A 19,854-nucleotide genomic window follows, 5' to 3' on the forward strand; every position below is an offset into this window, starting at 1 on the left:
TTAGGCTGTCATTCAGGTCGCAGCATGATGACCTCATTTGGAGGCTCGAAGGATATAAGTATCTTGCAGGAGGCAGGACCCAGGCTCACTCCCTGTGAGACATTACTGACTGAGTCTGATGGAGCTACACTGATGCAACCAGAGCCCTGGGAGCTGGAGGAGCCACGAGGAGACCCCTGCTAGCGCCGAGATGCTTCTACTGCCACTGGATCCACAAGACTTTCCACCCACTGGCTGGTGATTTTCCTGCACTCAGCATTATTGTATGGCTGCGTGAGCCTAAAGAGGAATTTAAGGACGAGTATTGGGCATATGGGCTAATACTGGACTTATGGACTTGATTTGGACTGGGCTGTTTTCTTAATGTACAATTTACTCTTTATATAAAGCGCTTTCCTATATTCACAAGTGTCTATGAATTTGTTTCTTTAGTCTACCCAGACTGACACACATAGGACTGTGTCTAAGTAAAGCAAGTTCTTTGCCAGTGACCCCCAATAGCCCAATAAAAAAGTCCACGGCTGGACCTAGGTCAGCAGTTCTCAACCTGTGAGTCACAGCCCCTTTGGGGCGGGGGGGGGGGGCGCGGGCGGTATGGGCCATGAATGACCCTTTCACAGGGGTTGCCTGATTCTTAACAGTAGCAAAATTACAGTTATGAAATAGCAATGAAAATAATGTTACAGTTGGGGGTCACCATACCATGAGGAACTGCACGAAAGGGTGGCGGCCTTAGGAAGGTGGAGGGTATTAACCTGGAGACTAAGGTCTGTGCGGGGAAATGAAACCTGGGGGCAGCTGGGACAATACAGCTTCCTGGACTAACAGTTTTGCTCAAAATTGTATTGTGTGGGGAGAAGAGGGGGGAAATATTACATAATTTACTTAACAGAGTCCCAGAAATCTATGAAGCCTCCTCTGAAAAGGGACACTTTTTTCCATCAGTTTATGAGAGTAAATGATTATCTTATACAACTCACCAATTCTTTACAGGTTCTGTCTCTGTAAAGTACTTCAGCACCGTCTTGAGTGGACAGAGGGGCAGATCTTTAAAACTTGGAACAAGGGCATCTCCCTGAGAAGGTTCAGCCTCAGGCACAGTGTTAGTTTGAGTAGAAACCACGGAGCACTTACTCCCCTCCTCAGAGCAAAGGGAAGAAGTCTGAAGTCTTGTCCAGAGCCAAACTGCTAGGACTGGGCCTGTCGTTTGGGACCCCTTTCCGCCCGACACTGCATTCACATTCTACCACGAGCTGTACGAGTCCACGAGTGCGCAAATGGAGCCTCTACAGGCTACTAGGAAGGGGATGACAACATCATTTCTATATCCAGCCACACTCCTTCCTGTCCACGTCACTGTGTGTGCCTTGTCTGTCTCACCTGTAGGTATCTTCTGAGTAGGTTTTCTGGACATAGTCCTGCAACTCCATCTGTGCCTTTTCTTGGAATTTTTCAATTTGGCTTGTGCTGGTCAAACCTGGATGATCTGAAAAGAGAAAATGCCACCGAATTCCCATTTATATCTCGCAAACCTCACCATGGACTTTTTAGTACTTATTTTAGTCAGATTTCTGGCAAACATTTCAAATACAACATATTGAACTCTTGCATGCTGACTCAGTTTGGATGTTACTGTCTGAGCAGCCCACCTGTCTAGTTCTGAACATTTGGATTCCTACTACTACATGATTTTTAAACTAACCAATGAAAATTTCTTACCAGATATTTAATCATGAGGGTAAGTTAAAAAACACTGCTACTAGAATTCCATGCATGGGTTTATTTCAAACAAAAATGAGTTTAAATATGTGTCTATGATCAGCTGCAGACAAACTCAGTCATACATTTGTCTCAGTCTTGTTGAGGGTGGGGTGGAGGTGGATGGGAAGGGCGCTGGGATACCTTTTGCCACGGGGGAAAATGCCTTTGAAGTCAGGGACAATATCAAAATTTTCACAAAATGCAAGTGGACACCTTTTCAAATCACTGAAGCTTTGCAGCAAGTTTACGGGAATGCTGCCTCACAAAACAAACAAACAATTTGTAGTAGAAGCCTGAGTTTTAGGGAAGGCCAGGAAGGCTTCCGAGATAAGCCAAGAGAGGGAGTTGACCTCAGTGAAAAAAACAAAACATAAATATGGACTGAAGTCAGAACTGATGCAAGACCATGGAATCTCCAGAGGTTCCCTCTGGGCCTCAGTGAGCGTTCAGCTGGATAGGGGCCAGAAATGTTGCACGGAGATCATCTAGCTCAGAGAGCTGCTCTTCCTACCAGTCTCCTAAGCAAGATCTAAGCTAATGAAGATGGTTTTATGCAAAAAATAATGGGACGAGATTTGGATTTACCAATGATTCAGAGAGCAAAATCCAACCAAAACAGTGGCTTCTGAGATCTACTGGGCCAGTAAAATTCAAACAGAGACAAGAGCTCAGAAGGTTATGGTGATGGTTTATGGACTTGAGATATGTTCTAAAAGGACAAAGAATGGCCATTAAGGCTTTTGTGAAGAACTATTACGACAAAGTTAAAAACTGCACCTTTGGGGAAAAGGCCAGGAAGGCTGCACTGACGAAAAATTTCTCATCATAACAATATATCTAGCTCATTCCCCCAGGTTAGCAAAAGCTGTTTTACTGAGAATCTCCTTGGGAAACTACCCCATCCACCCCACAATCCTGATTCTAGCCTTTCAGACTACCTTTTGTTCCCCAAACTGAAAGAGCATTTCAAAAGAACAAATTTTGAGTCACTCAAGGATGCCAAAATTGCTCTTTTGAGGTGGTGTAAATCAAAGCACGCAGAATTCTGGGAATGCTTAGAGAAATGGAAACGTGGCCTTCAGAAGTGTATAGACCTAGATGGTGGCTATGTTGAGAAACAGCAGCTTTACTCTTTGACATAGAAGCTTTATCCTCCAATAAAAGTTTTTATGATTTTGTAGCATTTTTGCTTTAACCTCATATGAGCTAAAAAAATAATAGATGGTATGCTTTGTTTTGTATGTCATATATGTATTTGGACAATGGTCTAATAAGAACACAAATTAAGTCTATGAAGTATGTGACGTTACCAGGCATTACAACTTTTTGCCTTTTTATTTTTAAGCTTTATAGGCAAGAGCTTATGTTTGCTGGCACACATCAATTATGAGAGCAATCACTCACATTCAATCTGGCAGGGCTCTCTCTATACCAATGAAAGTTCAACACATTCCTGTGCCGAAACAGCAGTAGACACAGTTGGAAAACTGACAGGGTCACCACCGTGCGTCTTACCGGGGCTGAAGAGAACTATAGCTTTAAGGTACGCATACTCATAGCCGTCTACATCCAGCTTGGCCATGCTGTTACAGAACTCCTGCAGCTTCCAGATGTGTTCCATGACTTGCTTTATCCGGTCACCAGAAAGTTTATCTAGAAATCAACATACAGACCCTCAGATACATGCTGATACAAACACCAAAACCAGCTTCTTCAAGAGGCCACGGATTGAAAGAAATGGGAGAAAAACTATTGTATAACAAAGCAAAACAAAACACTACCGCAGTTATCTCCAGAGCAGGGGTCGGAAAACTTTTTTGAGATGGAAGAGCCAATCTTATCCCTCACAACAATTTAAAAATTATTCAAGAGCCGTAAGTATATTTTAAAAACAAATGAAATCACCATTATCTGAATCATAACCTTTAAAAATATTCAGTGTTACTTGAGAGCCACCTGTATGTACTGAAAAAGCCGCACATGGCTCGTGAGCTGTAGTTTGCCGAGCCTGCTCCAGATAATCCAGAGCCTAATTTTCTAGTTGAAAAAAAGAAAGTAGAGTGATGACTCAAATGTCATTAAAGTCATTGGTGCCTTTTTGATGTGCAGAAATTAATCCAATTCTTTTCACATCATATAATTAGGCACCCCTATTTCCATTATAAATTCTGCCACAGTAGTAAACCCACTGACTCTTGTCCAGGCAAGGGTACCTATTAGCCTGTAAGTACAAATTGGTAGTTCCCTCTAGTCTTTGCTTAGGACCCAAATGTCAAGGAAGCTTCATGGTTAGATTTTCTAAATCTCTACAGGCATATGATATTTATTGACCTGAATATTATGTGTTGGCAATTTTTAATTGTCAATTTTATAGGTTATCTCATTTAATTCTCACAGCAGTACTTTGCCAAAAGCATTGATATCAGTTAAAAGAAAAAGTCAAAAACTTATGCTCATTTGTGAATAAATCTTACTTAAATTCACTACGTGGTTAAGAGTTATCTTGAAAATCATCCTTGAATAAATATTCTGAGGGATTAAGTAGAAAAACAAACATGTGGCGAGGTAGCTCATCTTTCGATAAAAAAATGCAGGTCAGTTTTGCTTACCCAGACTGTATGTGTTAGTCTCACCCCTTGAGCTGCTCACTCTGGACTGTGGTCTGTAGTGTGTTATGTGAATGGAACAGGCGGGGGTGAGCTAAATGCACCATGGCCTGAGCAGTCGGCATGACCCAGAGTTGTGCCCCAGCTCTTCCACTTATTGTATGATTTGAGGCAAGTCAGGAACCTTACGAGGGCCTCAGTTTCCTCATATGTAACACTGAGATAATCACTCCTTCACAAGGTTGTGAAAATGAGTAGATCCCTATACACGTATGAGGGAAGACATGATTATTCTGAAAACATCTGTGGTAGTTACATAATCTGTTGTCAATGTGAGACTTAAGAGTGAAGGGGTGGAAGTTAGCCTGTCAATCAGGTCGCAGCTTGGTGACATCTCATTTGGAGGCACTAAGGAAATAGCTCGCTGGAGGCGGGACACATTCCCTGCGAGACATTCTTGTGGAGAAGACACATGGAGCTAAGCTAGAGCCCTGGAGCTGAAGGAGTGACGTGGAGACCCCTGCCAGCACTGAGATGATTCCACTGCAACTGGATCCACAAGACTTTCCATTCACTGGCCTGTGATCTTCCCACATTTGGCGTCATTGCATGTGTTTTGTGAGTCTGAAGAGGGCTTTATAGATTGGTATTGGACATATGGGCTAATATTGGACTGATGGACCTGAAATTGCTCTTGTATATAAAACGCTTATACACATGAGTCTCTATGAACTTGTTTCTCTAGTCTACCCAGACTAACATAACATCTATATGCCCATGTATTGAAATAAACAAGCTTTTTCAAACACTAGTTTTGGTTGTCCCCTCACCTTCCTCCTCCCAACTATTCAATGTGTGAAAAGGGAAAATGGTCTCACAGCTCCCCAGGCAAACTCCTGGGGCCTGTGAATGCTGTGGGACACCAAGGCCAGCTAATATGCCCCACAGCACAGGCTGAACCAAGACACACGTTACCCCTGCATTCCCAACCCTACCTTCTTGAATGCTATTCTGCAGGTGGTTAACAATGGCGGCCAGGATGGTGGAGAGGCTCATGACCTGGGCACACTGGGCTAGGCCAAGAGTGAAGAGCTCATTCCAGCAGGCCCGCACCAGGCTGGTGTTGCAGTCCTGTCTGGGAAGAGAGAAAAAGGTATGTGTGAATGCACGTTGTCACTTTTCCAAGGAGAGGGGAGCATGTAGGCATCAAATTACAGAATTCCCAAAATAAGCGGCTTCAGTAGGTGTTAGCCAAAGGCCTAGGATCATTCTCTATGAAAACCACAATCTATGTGATAACCAAGCCAATCTCTAAAAAGTTCTTGAGACTTAAATACAGAGGAGTTTTAACAGGTATGGCTAAACCAATTTCCTATAGACCTTCTAAATCCCAGGCAGTCATGGCTTGACTCTGTTGCAGGTCCTCCAGCCGTTAAGTGGCTATGGGATTCTAGGACTAAGAGCTGAATACAGGCTCTAAAGGAAGGAAACACCCTCCATTTGTCCCTAGTATGCAGGGCCTTCAGATTCTGAAGGGAGATGGCAGACACACTGGAGATAAGATTGAAGCAGGGAGTCTGCTTCCAGCTTGGCCCTGGGATTTATAAGAATGACATGCAGAACCCACCACAAAACAGCACCCCCTGTTTCTCAGAGTCCATAAAATACAGCACGCTACAACCTGTCGCAAGATGTTAGTGGCTTTAAGAGAATGGGCTATTTAACAAGGTCATTTCCTCCTGGGGACTCTAGGATGGCCCAGCCCCGAAGAACCAAAGCGCATCACTGGCCACCACCACCACCACCACCACCACCGACAGGCAATGACATCAGGGGGCCCTCATTGTGCCAGGCCCAGACCCCTCAGAGGCATATCTTGTATTTTATAGTAGTCACTAGCCCTGAACATAATTTATGAAGAATCCGATATAGACTATCATTGAAACTACTCTAAATACTGAAGTATGTTTTATCTGATCTTAGAGTGTTCTACTCCATTTCAGTCCAGGCACAGGTTGAGAAACCCTGTGGAGTAAGTTTTAAGTTACTCAAATACGAAAGGTTCTTTTAGGGCAGTAAGAATGATTTTTAAATCCAATGAAAAAGATTTAGCTACTTCCCAGTGCTTTGGATCATAAACAGAACGCTTTGGAGTCACACCACACCCAAAGGGAGGGACAGGCCACTTCCCAGTTAATTACCATGTCCCATTTACTTGCATAGCTCTCCCTGAGAGCAAGGATCCCAATCCTGCAAGCAATCCTTTTATCATAAAGTGCTATGCCCATTTTAACCACAAGAGGGCATGTTTCACCCACCACACTATACTTCTGAGTACCCGCACAACCCCATCCATCCTCATTCAGGACTAAGACCTTTGTGCTTTTGTAGACCCTCCACTGGAGGCTCAGAGAGGTAAAGTGGATTGCTCAAGATTGCAGTTGATCCCAAATACACGTCTGTCTGCTCCAAAGCCAGTGATCTAAGCTATAAGACGAATCGACCTTCCATTCTGGTGTTTTCCCCATTGCAGCCTTAGGAATGTTACATTGTAATGTGAATTAGCTCTCAATTTATTTTCATTTTTTATGTAGCTACCTATCTCCCACCCATATTGTGGCACAATGATAGAGCTGGTACTGGCACAATGGACTGGTGTGGAGACAAGAGGCAGGGGGGAGGGAGGTGTAGATTAAGATCAACATACACACGTGATGCTCAATAAAGTACTAAAGGGCTTCCTGCAGTATTGGTTGGCATGGAGGTGAGCAACTGGAAGAAAATGTACACTGGTGCATTCTGTTTTGAGGACACAGATACACTCTGCTGTTTCACATGTCAAGTCCCTTAAGTTGTCAAAGGCCAAGAGCTTTGTGCAAATCATGCTTTGCACAGTCCATTGGATTACAAGCGCCACAAGGCCAGGGATGACCCTGTCTTCCATTCACTGTATTTCCGGGCACTTGTGGGAGACTCAATGTTTGAAAAACATTACAGAACTGGCAACCATGGCCATCTGCCACCAGTTTCTTTAGGAAGAAACTCAGGGTTACCTGACTTTGGCCACTAAAGAGTTAAACTGGAAGGACTCTTGGTGGTCTTCCAGATCATTTCTAGAAAGAAAAGACCTTTGACCAAGGATACACACAGAGAAAGACTACTTACCCAAGTGCCTGAAAGGCTGGGATTGACCTAGCCCAGTGCATTGAGAGGAAGAGCAGGCGAGACGCAGATTCACAGATGTAGTGCACATTGAGGTACTCTGGCATCGGGCTGGGCATGGTTAGCTGTGGAAGAGGAGACACAAAGCACAGGAGGGAAAGAAGGGACAGGTGGATGCCTCCCTTTGTCATGCATCTCTGATGTGTCTTATTAACAGTAGCAGTCACACTCAGATAAACATACTCCTCAATTCTTGCCTCAACTAAGGTGTTATCTGCCCTAAGGCAATCCCATTCAAGCCAAAGATTAAGGTCTAAATTGAATCAAGAAAATAGGGGAGTTAACCTCATAGACTAGCAGGGGGGTGAAATCCCAGCACTACAAAGCCTAGCTTGGGCTGCAGAGGCCCCTTTGATCTAGAAGGTGCTTTACTTGAAGCAGAAATCTGAGGATTTACATTCCAGACACCTTTTGGGCAGGCACTCAATAGCTCTTAAACACTTGGCCAGGTCCCACCCCAAGAAAAACTGAGGAAAAAAGAAGACTCAGTCTGGAGACCTAGAGAGTGAGTGAGCTTTAGGGGTCACAGGAAGGCCCTGCAGAAAAATGAGGCCAGTGATAAAGAATGAAGACAACCTATAGAGGTCATAAGAGAACTCTTGCAGAATGTCTACAACTTGTTTTCTGTGGCTCTAGACTAGAGGGGAGAGCGGTTGGGACCAGCAGACAGTAGGAGAGCAGCCGGTTCAGGGATTTTAGATGGGGCTTCTCGTCAACAGAGAGCAGACAAAGTGGCCTGTGCCTGGCTGCGGTGAGGAACGACAGGAAGGGTGAGCAGTCAGCTCATGGCCTTCACTCTCACAGCCCTGGAGAAACAGGTCTAGACCACACCCGCCTATCTTGGAATGTGGGTCACTGGCTTCAGGGTCACCTCTAGACCCATGTGGCACTGTGAGCAAAGGAAGAGTGCACGTTTCCTGTTAGAAAACTGTTCTGGGGCACAAAGTCCTGTGTGAAGCCAGGATGAACTCACTTCAAGGTTTGATCGTTAAACTTTGACACAGAACCCCGTGGCAACAGAACTCACCTTGAATGTGACGTGTGTGTCTGAAAGGAGAGGGCCCTCGACTTCAATGATGGGTGTCGACTGGTCTCTGCTGATGACATGGATGCTCCCTCCTCCACTGGCATCTATTCCATCTGTCATGCTTGGGGGAGAGGAGCTGTCTGTGGTATTAAGTGCTTTAGCTAAGGTATCAAATGCCCTGTAGGTGAAAATTAAGCAGTAAGTGCTGTGAATCACATATTTTGGGGCATGGGGGTGGGGGTGGGGATCGGGGGGACAAGGCAGAGCTCTAGCTGAGATAAAATTTAGAAAAATAATGAAATGGGGAAACAATTAAATTTTACCTGCTGAGGTAACAATGGGATTACAATGAAAGCATGTATTTACTGAGTGGCTATACATTATCTCAGGCACTGACCTATATATACTATTGATTTTCACACAAAATTTCTATTTTGTTTAACCCCTCCAAAGAAGGAATTCTCTACATTTTACAGAGGTGAAAACTGAGGCTTAGAGACATTACATAACGTGTCCAAGACCACCCGACTAGTTAAGTGGCGTAACGAGAATTCTACTCAAATCCCATCCTCTTTCCATAGGACCTAGATTTTCATCTCGCTGTCTGACCACACATGAACATGCGGGCAGAGCGTTCGTGTGGCCCCAGCTCCTCACCTGACGACTGGCACAATGGGCAGGATTGACTGGTCCCTCCTGAAAGGAGCAAAACACAAGAGCCAAGCTGCAGAGAAGAAACATCCTCAGCAGCCAGTTACAGACGTCTGGGACCAGCTCATGCTCTCTATCAGCTATGTTTATCTGCCCCTGGTGGTTTTAAGCTCTAAACTCACTACTTGGAAAAAATATGAATAAGAAAAATAAGATAAAACAGAAGTAAAAAGGAGATGAATTATTAACATTCAGGTGCAATATACAGTGATGAATACAAATAACATCTAGCCACTGAATTTGTTTTCTCGCTTGCTTCCATTGAGTTACCCAATTTTCTTTTCTATTGTCTGTCTGGAATAAAAAAAATTGATTGCTTTATGCTACATAATGTAAGAGGGTCCACATTTCTCGATAAAATGGCAAGGAATATAGATGTGCAAGGTCATTGTGAACCCTTGATTAAACACAGGGTGGGGGGTGCACAATCACAACACACTAAGTGTGTGACGTCAGGAGGGGAGCCCCATCCTCAGGCTCGTACCGGGTGATCTCACTTGCAGACTGGTCCTCTGGCTGGATCTCCGACGTGTCACCATTGTTGAGGGATTCACTCAGGTTGGCAAGGGATGTCACTACATTTGCAAGCGTACCCAGGGCTCCTTGGCTTGTTTCTGCCTATTAAACAAAAGTCACAACATCAAAAATGACACACAGACAATAAATAACTGTTAGGTCAGCAAAGGTTAAGGAGGGGTCTCAAAAAGCTTATGGAAAAATGGAATTAAAAAATAATGGAATTTTCCCAAGAACTTTTTCAAGCCCTCTCATAATTATTGGTTTAAAATAGGGCATTGGACAAGCTCAGTTTGGCTCAGTCAAGGCCTATGCAGTGAAATTGGAACAGACCTAAATTTGTAAAAAGGGGGTGAACAGGAATGTAAATTTCCAGAAAGGGGACAATCAGAGATTGAAAGCCTGAGATGAGTCCTTTCAGGATCCAGAACTGTGAAAACAACACATATCCAATGCAGCACATCAGCCACTACCTTTGGGCAGAGTGCTGCTGTTTCTGACTCTGCCCTTGTTTTCTATATAGGGGGTTATGTATCTAGTGGGGAGCCCTACCTGTTGTTCTCATTAAAAAAAAATTCAGATCTGCTTGCTCTGAGGACTATGGCAGAACTGCTTCAAAGTCCTGGCTTAGAACAGCCTTTTTAGAAGGGGCGCGTGTACGGGGCCAGCACAGGGATCTTTCTGGCAATGGCATAGTTCTGTCTGTATCTTGGCTGTGTAGCGCTTAAATAAATCTACATGTGATTTCAGATACACTGAACTTCATTAAATTTATAAATGTCTGTGCTTAAAATGACATGATCAAGAAAAGTTAAGACAGTCCATAGAATGGGACAAAGTATTTGTAAGCTGTGTATCTGCTATGGGTCTATCCAAGTGATGAGTGGATAAATACAATTTGTACATGCACACAATGGAATAAGGGGCTGCTACATGCTACAACATAGATGAACCCTGAAAGCATTCTCCTGAGTGAAAGGAGGCAGATATGAGCTCATGTGTTCCATGATTCCGTATATACGAAATGTCCAAAATAGGCAAACTGGAGAGATTAAAACTCGATTGCAACTTGCCAACGGCTGGGAAGGAGTGTGAGGGTGACTAGACCGGGTATGGCTTCTTGTTTGTATTCTTGTTCATATCCCATTTTGGGACTGCACAGAGCAGACTGCTTATGAGGAAACCCTTAGGCGGTCAGTCTATATTAATAAGGTAATTGAGGAAGGCTCCCGCTCAGGCTATGCTTTCTTCATACCCTATGGTGCGACCAGGACGTCTGCAGGGTGATGGGCAGCGAGCCAGGTGGGACTCCCAAGTGCAGCCCTACACATTCCCCAAGCACAGGTTCCTGTGCCAGCCAAGGGTCTTCTCTCCACAAGAGAACACTCCTTCCTGAGTGTGCACCAGGCAGGATGAGAAAGAACCCAGAACCTTAGCTCTGGTTCAAAAGCTGGCAGTACTCTTTCCAAAGTATAAGTTGGACTCTAACCACACGGTTTGCTGTACTCTGTTAACTTGCTTCACCTCAGGAAGATCAAAAGTAGAAAAACAAAGGCCATCAGTTTTGCAGCCGGGTGTCATAGAACTCTTCTTGTTATCTTCATGGGAGTTAGCCTTTCTCTCTCTTTCACATGAACCAGCATCACTGTGACAACCACTATGACTGACTTACTCCCGCCACTTTTAGAATTATTAGAAGCTTGGTTGGATTTCTTCCTGAATATCATCTAATAACAAGGAACTGAGTGCTTCTGAAAAGGCCTTCCTGGGACAATTCCCACTTCTTCAAACAGTGTGTGTGCCAGGGGGCAACACCTCAACAGAACAGAACACCAAACTTTCACTACATGGAACTCTACCCTCTGAGGTGTTATGACTATGATGAGGTAGCTCTGACTGAGGTTTCTGCAAAGCCAGCCACATTCTGCAAACAAATCACAGAAGGCTGTGCTACAACAAAAGCAAACAGACAGAACTCAAGCTTCTCATTTGGTTGCTGCCAGCCTGGGAGGAGGGGCGCTCACAGGGAAAGCAGCTACACACCGTCAGCATTGTGGAGGAGGGAGGTCAGAGGTAAAAAGCATCACCTTGGAGTCCGTGGCCAGCAGAACCGTGCCGTCCTCACGGATCAAAGGCTGTTGGATGTTCACAAGCATCCCTGGATCAAGAAGACCAGTCTGTCTATTTAAGACATAAAGAAACCAGAGTAGCTTCCAACATTTATGCACAATGAGACTGTCATTCCACGTGCGCACCGGAGTCTGAATAGTATGAAAACTCTAGCTAGATGCATCCTCTAAGGGACTGAGTAACATTCTCTTCTCTGCATGGAAACGTGCAAATAAGTCCAAACTGTGGGTCTGACGCAGTATCCAACAGCTATGCACAGCCACCAGTCTTACAGAGTGACTGGAGACGATGGCAGCCGTGCTACCAACAGAATTAGCTTAGGTTTCAGATGAACACGGTACCCACCACAACTCCCTTTCTCCAGATAACTTTGGGATTTGTTTGTCCTCTTTCTGTTCCTTTTAAATTAAATCAAACGATTACATTAAAGAGAACATAAAAAAAATATCTTTTCTGTAGTACAGATGATCTGGGACTTCACCTGGGATTTATGCTTATCGTCTGTACTGAAAAAAAAAAAAAGCAGTATTTTTGAATGATGGAACAGACATTTTCTTATACATTAAATGATGCCTAAACAAACTAGAGGAGGTGACTTGGGCCTTCTGAGAGGGCACATTCTGAGCCTATCTTCAGTCAGCCATCTTCAGGCCTATCCAGAGGTATGACTGGAAGAGCTCCAGAAAGGGGGAGGGGGCAAAATAAGGCTGTGGCAGGTGGGCAGGGAGCCAGAAGTCTCCTTCCCAAGGAACACCTGTGTCTCCTCCAATCAGCTCGGAGGGCTGCTCCTGATGTTACATACCCTCTTGTGAAGCCACAGTACTGACCTTGCTCCATCTTTGTCTGCCACAAACGTAGGGGTGGCTATCAGAGGGCTTCTCAAGTCCTTCCGGATATAGATTTTCTCAGTTGAAGCAGCACAATTGCTTGGTTTCTCCCGCTGTACATCAAAGGGTTTCCGTTCACTCTGTACAGCTTAAATTACAACGTAAATTTTCATGTGTAGGGAAAAAAGTCAAATCGATAAAAACTGTAGCCTTCATGGTAAAGTAAGGGTCTTAGACTAGTCAGTTAGTGAAGGGATGGTAAGCTCTGGTGCTAGACCAGTTCAGCTTGGTTTTCATAGTGGAGTTCCTTAGCAAAGTAGAGAAAGATCCAAGCTCAAGCAGTGGCATATGAAATGAGAAGTTACAAAGAAGAGCTCAGGATATTAGGTGTTACAATCAGAAACTACAGCAGGGCAATTGCACAATGATGGAGGAAGCCCACAATGAGCCCTCTGTATTTTTACTTCTTGCTCCGCATACAAAGATGGAAATGCCTCATTTTCTGCTAGTAAGCCTGAACAAAAAGCCTGTTCATGCCATGCATTGTGGAGGAACCATTCTCACTTCCAATGGAAGCCTGACATCACACCGTCTGCAAATTGTTGAAAGAGTGTCACCTTTATAGCACACTAGTAATTGTTAAGAAATCTGGTATAAACACAAGTCTGCAGACCAGACAGAAAACAAAGATGCTTTAAAGAAAGGAATAAGAGATAAGCCCCAGAGACTAGAATTCAGACATCTTGCTAACCCAATTGAAATCCATTTGAGTCTTGAATTTGTATAGCTTTGTTTCCAAAAGACTAATTCCACATCAATATTCTAAATAAAAATTTCACTCCTGAAAAACTTATCAATGTAGGCCAGTCATTCACTCTGGAGAAAAATAGCATGCTGAGTAATTAAAAAAGCAAAACAAAACCAAACCACACTAGGCAGAAATCAGGCTGATACTTCTAATTTCTCAATGAGCAAATACATTTGCATTTGTTTCCTGGGTGAATTTTGCAGGGTTTTGTTTCCTAAAACACTAGCACCCCTGACTTTTTCCATGCTGCTGGGGACATGGCCCGCAGCCTAGCTAGGCCCAGTATGCCTGCTTCCACCAACCTCTGTTTTTCTACAAAGCCCAAACTTAGCGGATTTCTCCCTATTGCCTGCCTTGGATCCTGGTTATCTAGTCTCCATCACTAGGTGAGAAGCAGACCCTAGTGCTGACTGGTCCTTGCAGATAAGGACCTGCTTTTGGAATTCTCAATCTCAAATATTCTGGCTACAGAAGCCGAAAGGAGGGAACAAGACCTTACTTAGTTGTCACACACTCGGGGCAATAGTTCTCCCTCCAGAACTCTAGCTTCACAGAGGGCTTGGCAGGAGGCCAAGCCCCAAAGCAAAGAGGCCCAGTGTTAAGTGGATACAATCGCCATGGAGGCTTGGGAGCTCTAGACTTATATACTCTGTTGTATTAATTAGCTCTAAAAAAGAGAGGGGCGTGTAGAACATGTCTTTTACACAGAAACAAGGCCCACTCCCATCAAGTTGACTCCAATTCACAGCACCCCCTACCGAACAGTGGAAGTAGCCTTTTGAGTTTAGAGGCTGTAAATCTTTATGTTCCCTCAGAGTAGCTGGTGGTCTTAAACTGCTAACTTTTCAGTTAGTTTCCCAGCATGTAAACCACTAAGGCACCAGGGCTTCTTACACAGAACCAAGCTAGGGCCAAATTCCTACCATAGCAAGCACACTTTACCTTAGTACTTCTTTCTGCCTCTAATGGGACGGGGTGAATGGTGATAATTTTCTGAGTGCCTGTGATAAGCAAAAAGGAGCCCTAGTCATGCAATAAAGTGCTTGACTGCAAACCAAACAGTTATGGTTCAAATCCACAAGCCATTCCATAGATGAAAGATGTAGCAGTCTGTTTCCATAAAGCTTACAATCTCGAAAACCCACAGGGTAGGTCTACTTTGCCCTACAGAGTCACTATGAGGCAGAATTAACTCAGTGGCAGGCAGTGAGTTTTGGTTTTATACGCACCTATTGAGTGCAGGGGTTAAGAAAACATTGAATAAAGCATAGGCTCACTTAATCGTCTGAGTCTGGGTGAGGAAGGGGATTTTGTTTCACAGATGAGGGCATGGAGATTGAAAGAGGCGATGTTTTCTTAAAGCCTTGGAATACTTAAGTAGCAGTGCTCTGACATGACTTTATTCCAAATCCTGTATTGATCCCATGCCACTTGGGCTTTCCTCAAAATTGACTTGGAATAGGGCTTTGCACACACCACAGGAACTGACCAACCTCTACCGACTCTGATCCTCCTAAGGACCCAGAGGGCAAACAGAATGAATGGTGAAGAGATGGTTCCTCTTCAACACTTTAATGAAAGTCTTGCTCATACTTTAATAAACTTACTTTAATAAACTCTTGCTCATTTTCTTCCCTCCCTGTTGACTCACTGTGATTTTTAATAATCTCACTCACATTCCATTTTCATGCCCATCTCTAAGCATTTTTTCAGCCGGCAAAACTGACAACGGTTCCGATGGTGTTTATTGATGATGCAGTCCTGGTTGCTCCGGCAGCTGTAGGTCAGATTTTTCCTCACGCTCCTTTTGAAGAAACCTTTGCAACCCTCACAACTGACAGCCCCATAATGACGGCCTGCAAGGAGGAGAAGACAAACAGTTCATCAAAGGACAGGCAGGTCCTGGTTTTAGGGGTCGTACAGCAAAGGAAGTAACTGGTGCTATGGTGTCATATGCCGATGGTCACCTGGTGCCAGCAGAGTCCAGTCTGTACATTCAGCACGATGCCTATGATGACATTACAAGCTTTGAGGTCAGGAAGGAAAAAAATGAAGCTCAGATTGGTTATGTGACTGCCAGTATCATCTGAATGCGCTCAGTACACAAAAAAATCTAACAAGAAGAGCTCACAGATAAGGCTGAACTGCCTAATCCATTTGTGGATGCCTAGCAAACCCCAGCTCCCCTGTCCTATCAAGAGTAGCACAGAGCTGGCACAAAATAAGTTGTTTTTTGTGTGACTGAGGCAGAGGTGACACATGATTTCATCCTGGATTCCCAACTATTGCCACCAAATATTAGAATAAAGTCTTCGGGCGACTTCTGGGAAGCTGGCGACTGAGTAACACATACCAGAGAGACTGCAGAAATCAGGCCAGGAGAGTTACTAAGAAGGATATTTAACACTGCTGGATCACAGGAGGAGTATCATAAGACAAGTAGGCACAGACACACAAGGTTTTGAGGGGCTAGGAGATTTTGGCTTACCACAGTGGGGCAGGCTAGGGTTTGACCTTAGCCATGTCCATGTCTTGGCCAGAGCCGGGACAACTTGGAGACAGTGCAGGGGCTTTATCTCAACACTGCCACCACCTTGGGGCAGGGATTAAACCCTTGCAGCCCCACTGGCAGGGACTGGGGCTCAGCTTTATTACTTTTGTTTCCCTCTCTTTCCTTTATCACCCCACAGTCTCAGTGGGATTAGTTTATTTCCCCCCTCCTATTTGTCTCTTCCCTGTTCTCTTACACACCACTGCAGACCTCTAGACCACTCCCCTTAGCCTAGGGGATTTACGCCTGTCTACCCAGTGAGGTGAGCTCCACCCTGTGCAGCATATGCTGAGGTTGGGGAAAGCCCACCCACTCCACCAGGGGATATTCCGCTCAATTTCTTACCAGGGAATTCCTGTGTGTGTGCCTGGGGGAGCTCCTATTTTTCCTTTGTGGGCCCACATGACCGAGGCAACTTTTCCAGCCTACCTTAGTGCACCATATGGCCTAAGGCAGCTCGGCCAACACTCGCCAACGTTCCAAGCTGCTTCAGGAACCTCTGCCCACCACTCTCAGTGTTCTACACTAAATCAGGCAACCCACCAGCCTTCTGCGGCACTCCCCTTGAGAGTGAAGCCTCAGGAGGATGAAGTGGTAGGTTTATTCCATAGTGAAATTAGCTGTAGGCAGTTTGAAGAAGCATTTCTACAAGTCTCAGAGAGCCAGTGCTCTTTGACTCCCTGGAAAATGGCACCTGGCTCTTCTAAAACAACTCAAAGCAAACAGCAATCAGCCCCAACAACCTCAATGAAAAAACAGGGGAAACAAAGGGAATGGCAGAAGATGTCCTGAACCTAACAACGTGCATAGAAGCGGACATTTATCTGCCACAGAAATTTTCAAAATGCTGCTTGGAGACATACAGGATATTAGGGTAACAATACAGGGAAAGGATGAAATGATAGAGTTCATACACCATAGGGAAATGAAAGAGCTTAGGGAGGACATAACAGAAACCAGTGGCAGACTCACGGGCCCCAAGAATTCACCGGAGGAAGCAGAGAACCACACCAGTGACTTGGAGAACAGCCAAGCAGACTTTAACAAACGCGAACAAAAATCTAATATGATCATTAGAGAAGCTAAAGAAAACCTAAGAGCTATGTTTAATACTATGAAGAGGTGCAACATCAGAATAATTGGATTATTGGAGGAAGACACAACAAAGAAGTCATCTGCAACAACAGTGAGAATTCTTGGAGGAAAACTTCCCCAACTTAATGAATGAAAACCACACAACCATTCAGGAGGCTGAAAGAACACAAGCTAGACTGAATCCCAAGAAGTCACCAAGGCACATAATAAACTATACAACGGCGAGGAAAGGGAGAAAATCATGAGATCAGTTAGGGAAAAACAAGCAATCACATATAAAGATTCCCAAATAGGAATATGCTCAGACCTATCAGCAGAAACTGTGAAGAAGAGGAGAGAGCTAATTAACATTCCAAAAATTGAAGGAAAATAACACAAACCCAAGAATACTTTACCCAGTCAAATTATCGATCAAGAAGGAGAAGTCAAAGTCTTTGCTGAAAAAGAAAAACTCAAAGAATACATTAGAAAAAACCCAGGCATAAAAAAGATCCTTGCCGACCCAGTGTGGGCAGAACAACACTCACCGAACATAAATAATAGACTGCCACACAGAGCAACCTCACCCACAGGGCAACCTCACCCAGAGGGCAACAAAGATAGCATCGGCTTAAAGATAAAAAAAAGTCAAAATGATGCACACACACACATGCACAACACACTAATAATAAAGGAAGGTAGGAAAACACCCAACACAAAAGGTATAAGATGACATCACAGAGTTCACAGATAGAGATAATAACCTGAATATCAATGGACTGCATCAGGCATTAAAAGACTGAGGCTAGCAGACTGGCTTCGAAATCCCATTAATCTGCTGCCTACAGGAGACACAGCTCAAGGCTACAGACAAAAATAGACTGAGAATCAAAGGCCGGAGAAAGGAATACCAAACAAACAGCAATTCAATAAAAGCAGGGGTTGCCATCCTAATCTCGAATGAAATTGATCTCAAAGTGCAAACCATAGAAAGAGATATGGAGGGACACTATATAATGCTCAAGGGAACGGAAGACAAAGAACCACTAAGGATTGTAAACACATATTCCCCGAATGAGAGACCTGCTGAATATATCAACCAAACACTCCAAAAGATGACAAAAGAAATCAGTCTCAACAATTACAGTGGGTGACTTTAATATCACTCTCTGAGAAAGATAGGCTGCAGAAAAGAAAGTCAACAAGGAGGCTAGAGAGCTAAACACTACAATTAGACAATTTGACCTGACAGATATTGACAGAGCTTTTCATCCAAATACAAACAAAATTCACATTTTTTTCAAGCCTGCATGGCACATATTCGAAGACAGGTCACATGCTGAGGCATAAGGAGTCTACATAAATTTAAGCACATTAATATCATACAGACCTCATTCTCTGACCACTGTGCCACAAGGCTGGAAATCAACAAAAGGAAGATGAAGAAAACAAGAGCAAACAATTGGAAGATGAATAACTATTGCAAAAGAAGTACGTAGTGGCACGGATCAGAGATGAAATTTCTAGGAACCAACAAGAATGAGAACACAACTTATGGGAAATGGAAAAGGCAGTTATCAGAGGAAGTTTCATAGCAATACATGCACACCTAAAAATGGAAGAGAGGCTCATGATTGATATACTGGCTCAAAATTTACAACAACTAGAGCAGAGTCAGCAGGAAAAGCCCACTAATAGCAAAAGAAAACAAATAATAAAAATCAGGGCTGATTCAGGAGACAGAAAATAAGAAAACTATGGAAAAAATTAATGCTGCTAATAGTTGGTTCTTTGATATGATAAACAGAATTGACAGACTGCTGGCAAAACTAACCAAAGAAAGGAGGAAACAAATTTCAATAACAAGAATGAGGGGGAAAGAGGGGACATTACAACACACCCTGATGAAATCAAATGGATAGTTACACAGTACGATGAAGGAATGTACTCCAATGACTTCAACAACTTGGAAGGCATAGACAAATTCTTGGAAAAACAATCCCTCCTTAGACTGTCCCCAAAGGATGTTAAGAATCTCAACAGAACAATAGCAATATTAGAAATAGGCAAAGTTACCAAGGGATTACCAACAAAAAATTCCCTGGACCAGATGGATTCACAGGAGAATTCTACCAAGCATTTAGGGAAGAACCAATACCAATTCTACACAAACTCTTCCAGAACATAGAAAACGACGGCAAACTTCTGAACTCCTATGAAGTTAGTATAACTCTGATACCAAATCTGGGCAAGGATCCCACAAGAATCTAGAACTACAGACCAATATCCCTAATGAACATCAATGCAAAAATCCTAACAAAATACTGGCCAACAGAATACAAAAGCATATGAAACAAATAATTCACCATGACCAAGTGGGATTCATACCAGGGATGCAGGGATGGTTCAACATACGAAAGACCATTAGTATCATTCACCACATTGACATGAAAAACTGTAAGAACCACATGATGATATTGATATATGCAGAAAAGCATGACAACATCCAACATCAATTCCTGTTTAAGATACTTGAGAAGATAGGAATGGAAGGAAAATTCCTGAAGACTATACAAACTATAATATGAAAAACGAACAGTCTCCCGACACAACGGCTGGAG

The 19,854-nt window shown here is 43.7% G+C and overlaps 1 protein-coding gene across 3 annotated transcripts in view; it reads right to left on the reverse strand.

The window, feature by feature from the left end:
• The window catches only part of NR2C2 (nuclear receptor subfamily 2 group C member 2), a 98,306-nt gene that overhangs the window by 7,808 nt on the left and 70,644 nt on the right, over window positions 1–19,854 (reverse strand). For 2 of the 3 annotated variants that reach the window (XM_075550073.1, XM_075550071.1), the window contains 10 exons: window positions 15,285–15,464; window positions 12,801–12,948; window positions 11,931–12,024; window positions 9,812–9,945; window positions 9,274–9,312; window positions 8,617–8,794; window positions 7,533–7,654; window positions 5,363–5,502; window positions 3,277–3,414; window positions 1,381–1,486 (listed from right to left, as the gene is read on the reverse strand). In XM_075550073.1, coding sequence (XP_075406188.1) covers window positions 1,381–1,486; window positions 3,277–3,414; window positions 5,363–5,502; window positions 7,533–7,654; window positions 8,617–8,794; window positions 9,274–9,312; window positions 9,812–9,945; window positions 11,931–12,024; window positions 12,801–12,948; window positions 15,285–15,464 — 1,279 coding nt within the window. The remainder of the gene's footprint in view (window positions 1–1,380; window positions 1,487–3,276; window positions 3,415–5,362; window positions 5,503–7,532; window positions 7,655–8,616; window positions 8,795–9,273; window positions 9,313–9,811; window positions 9,946–11,930; window positions 12,025–12,800; window positions 12,949–15,284; window positions 15,465–19,854) is intronic. The other variant, XM_075550072.1, reaches the window with a different exon arrangement.

This window comes from Tenrec ecaudatus, chromosome 5, assembly GCF_050624435.1.
Source record: "Tenrec ecaudatus isolate mTenEca1 chromosome 5, mTenEca1.hap1, whole genome shotgun sequence".
Taxonomy (NCBI): Eukaryota; Metazoa; Chordata; class Mammalia; order Afrosoricida; family Tenrecidae; genus Tenrec; species Tenrec ecaudatus.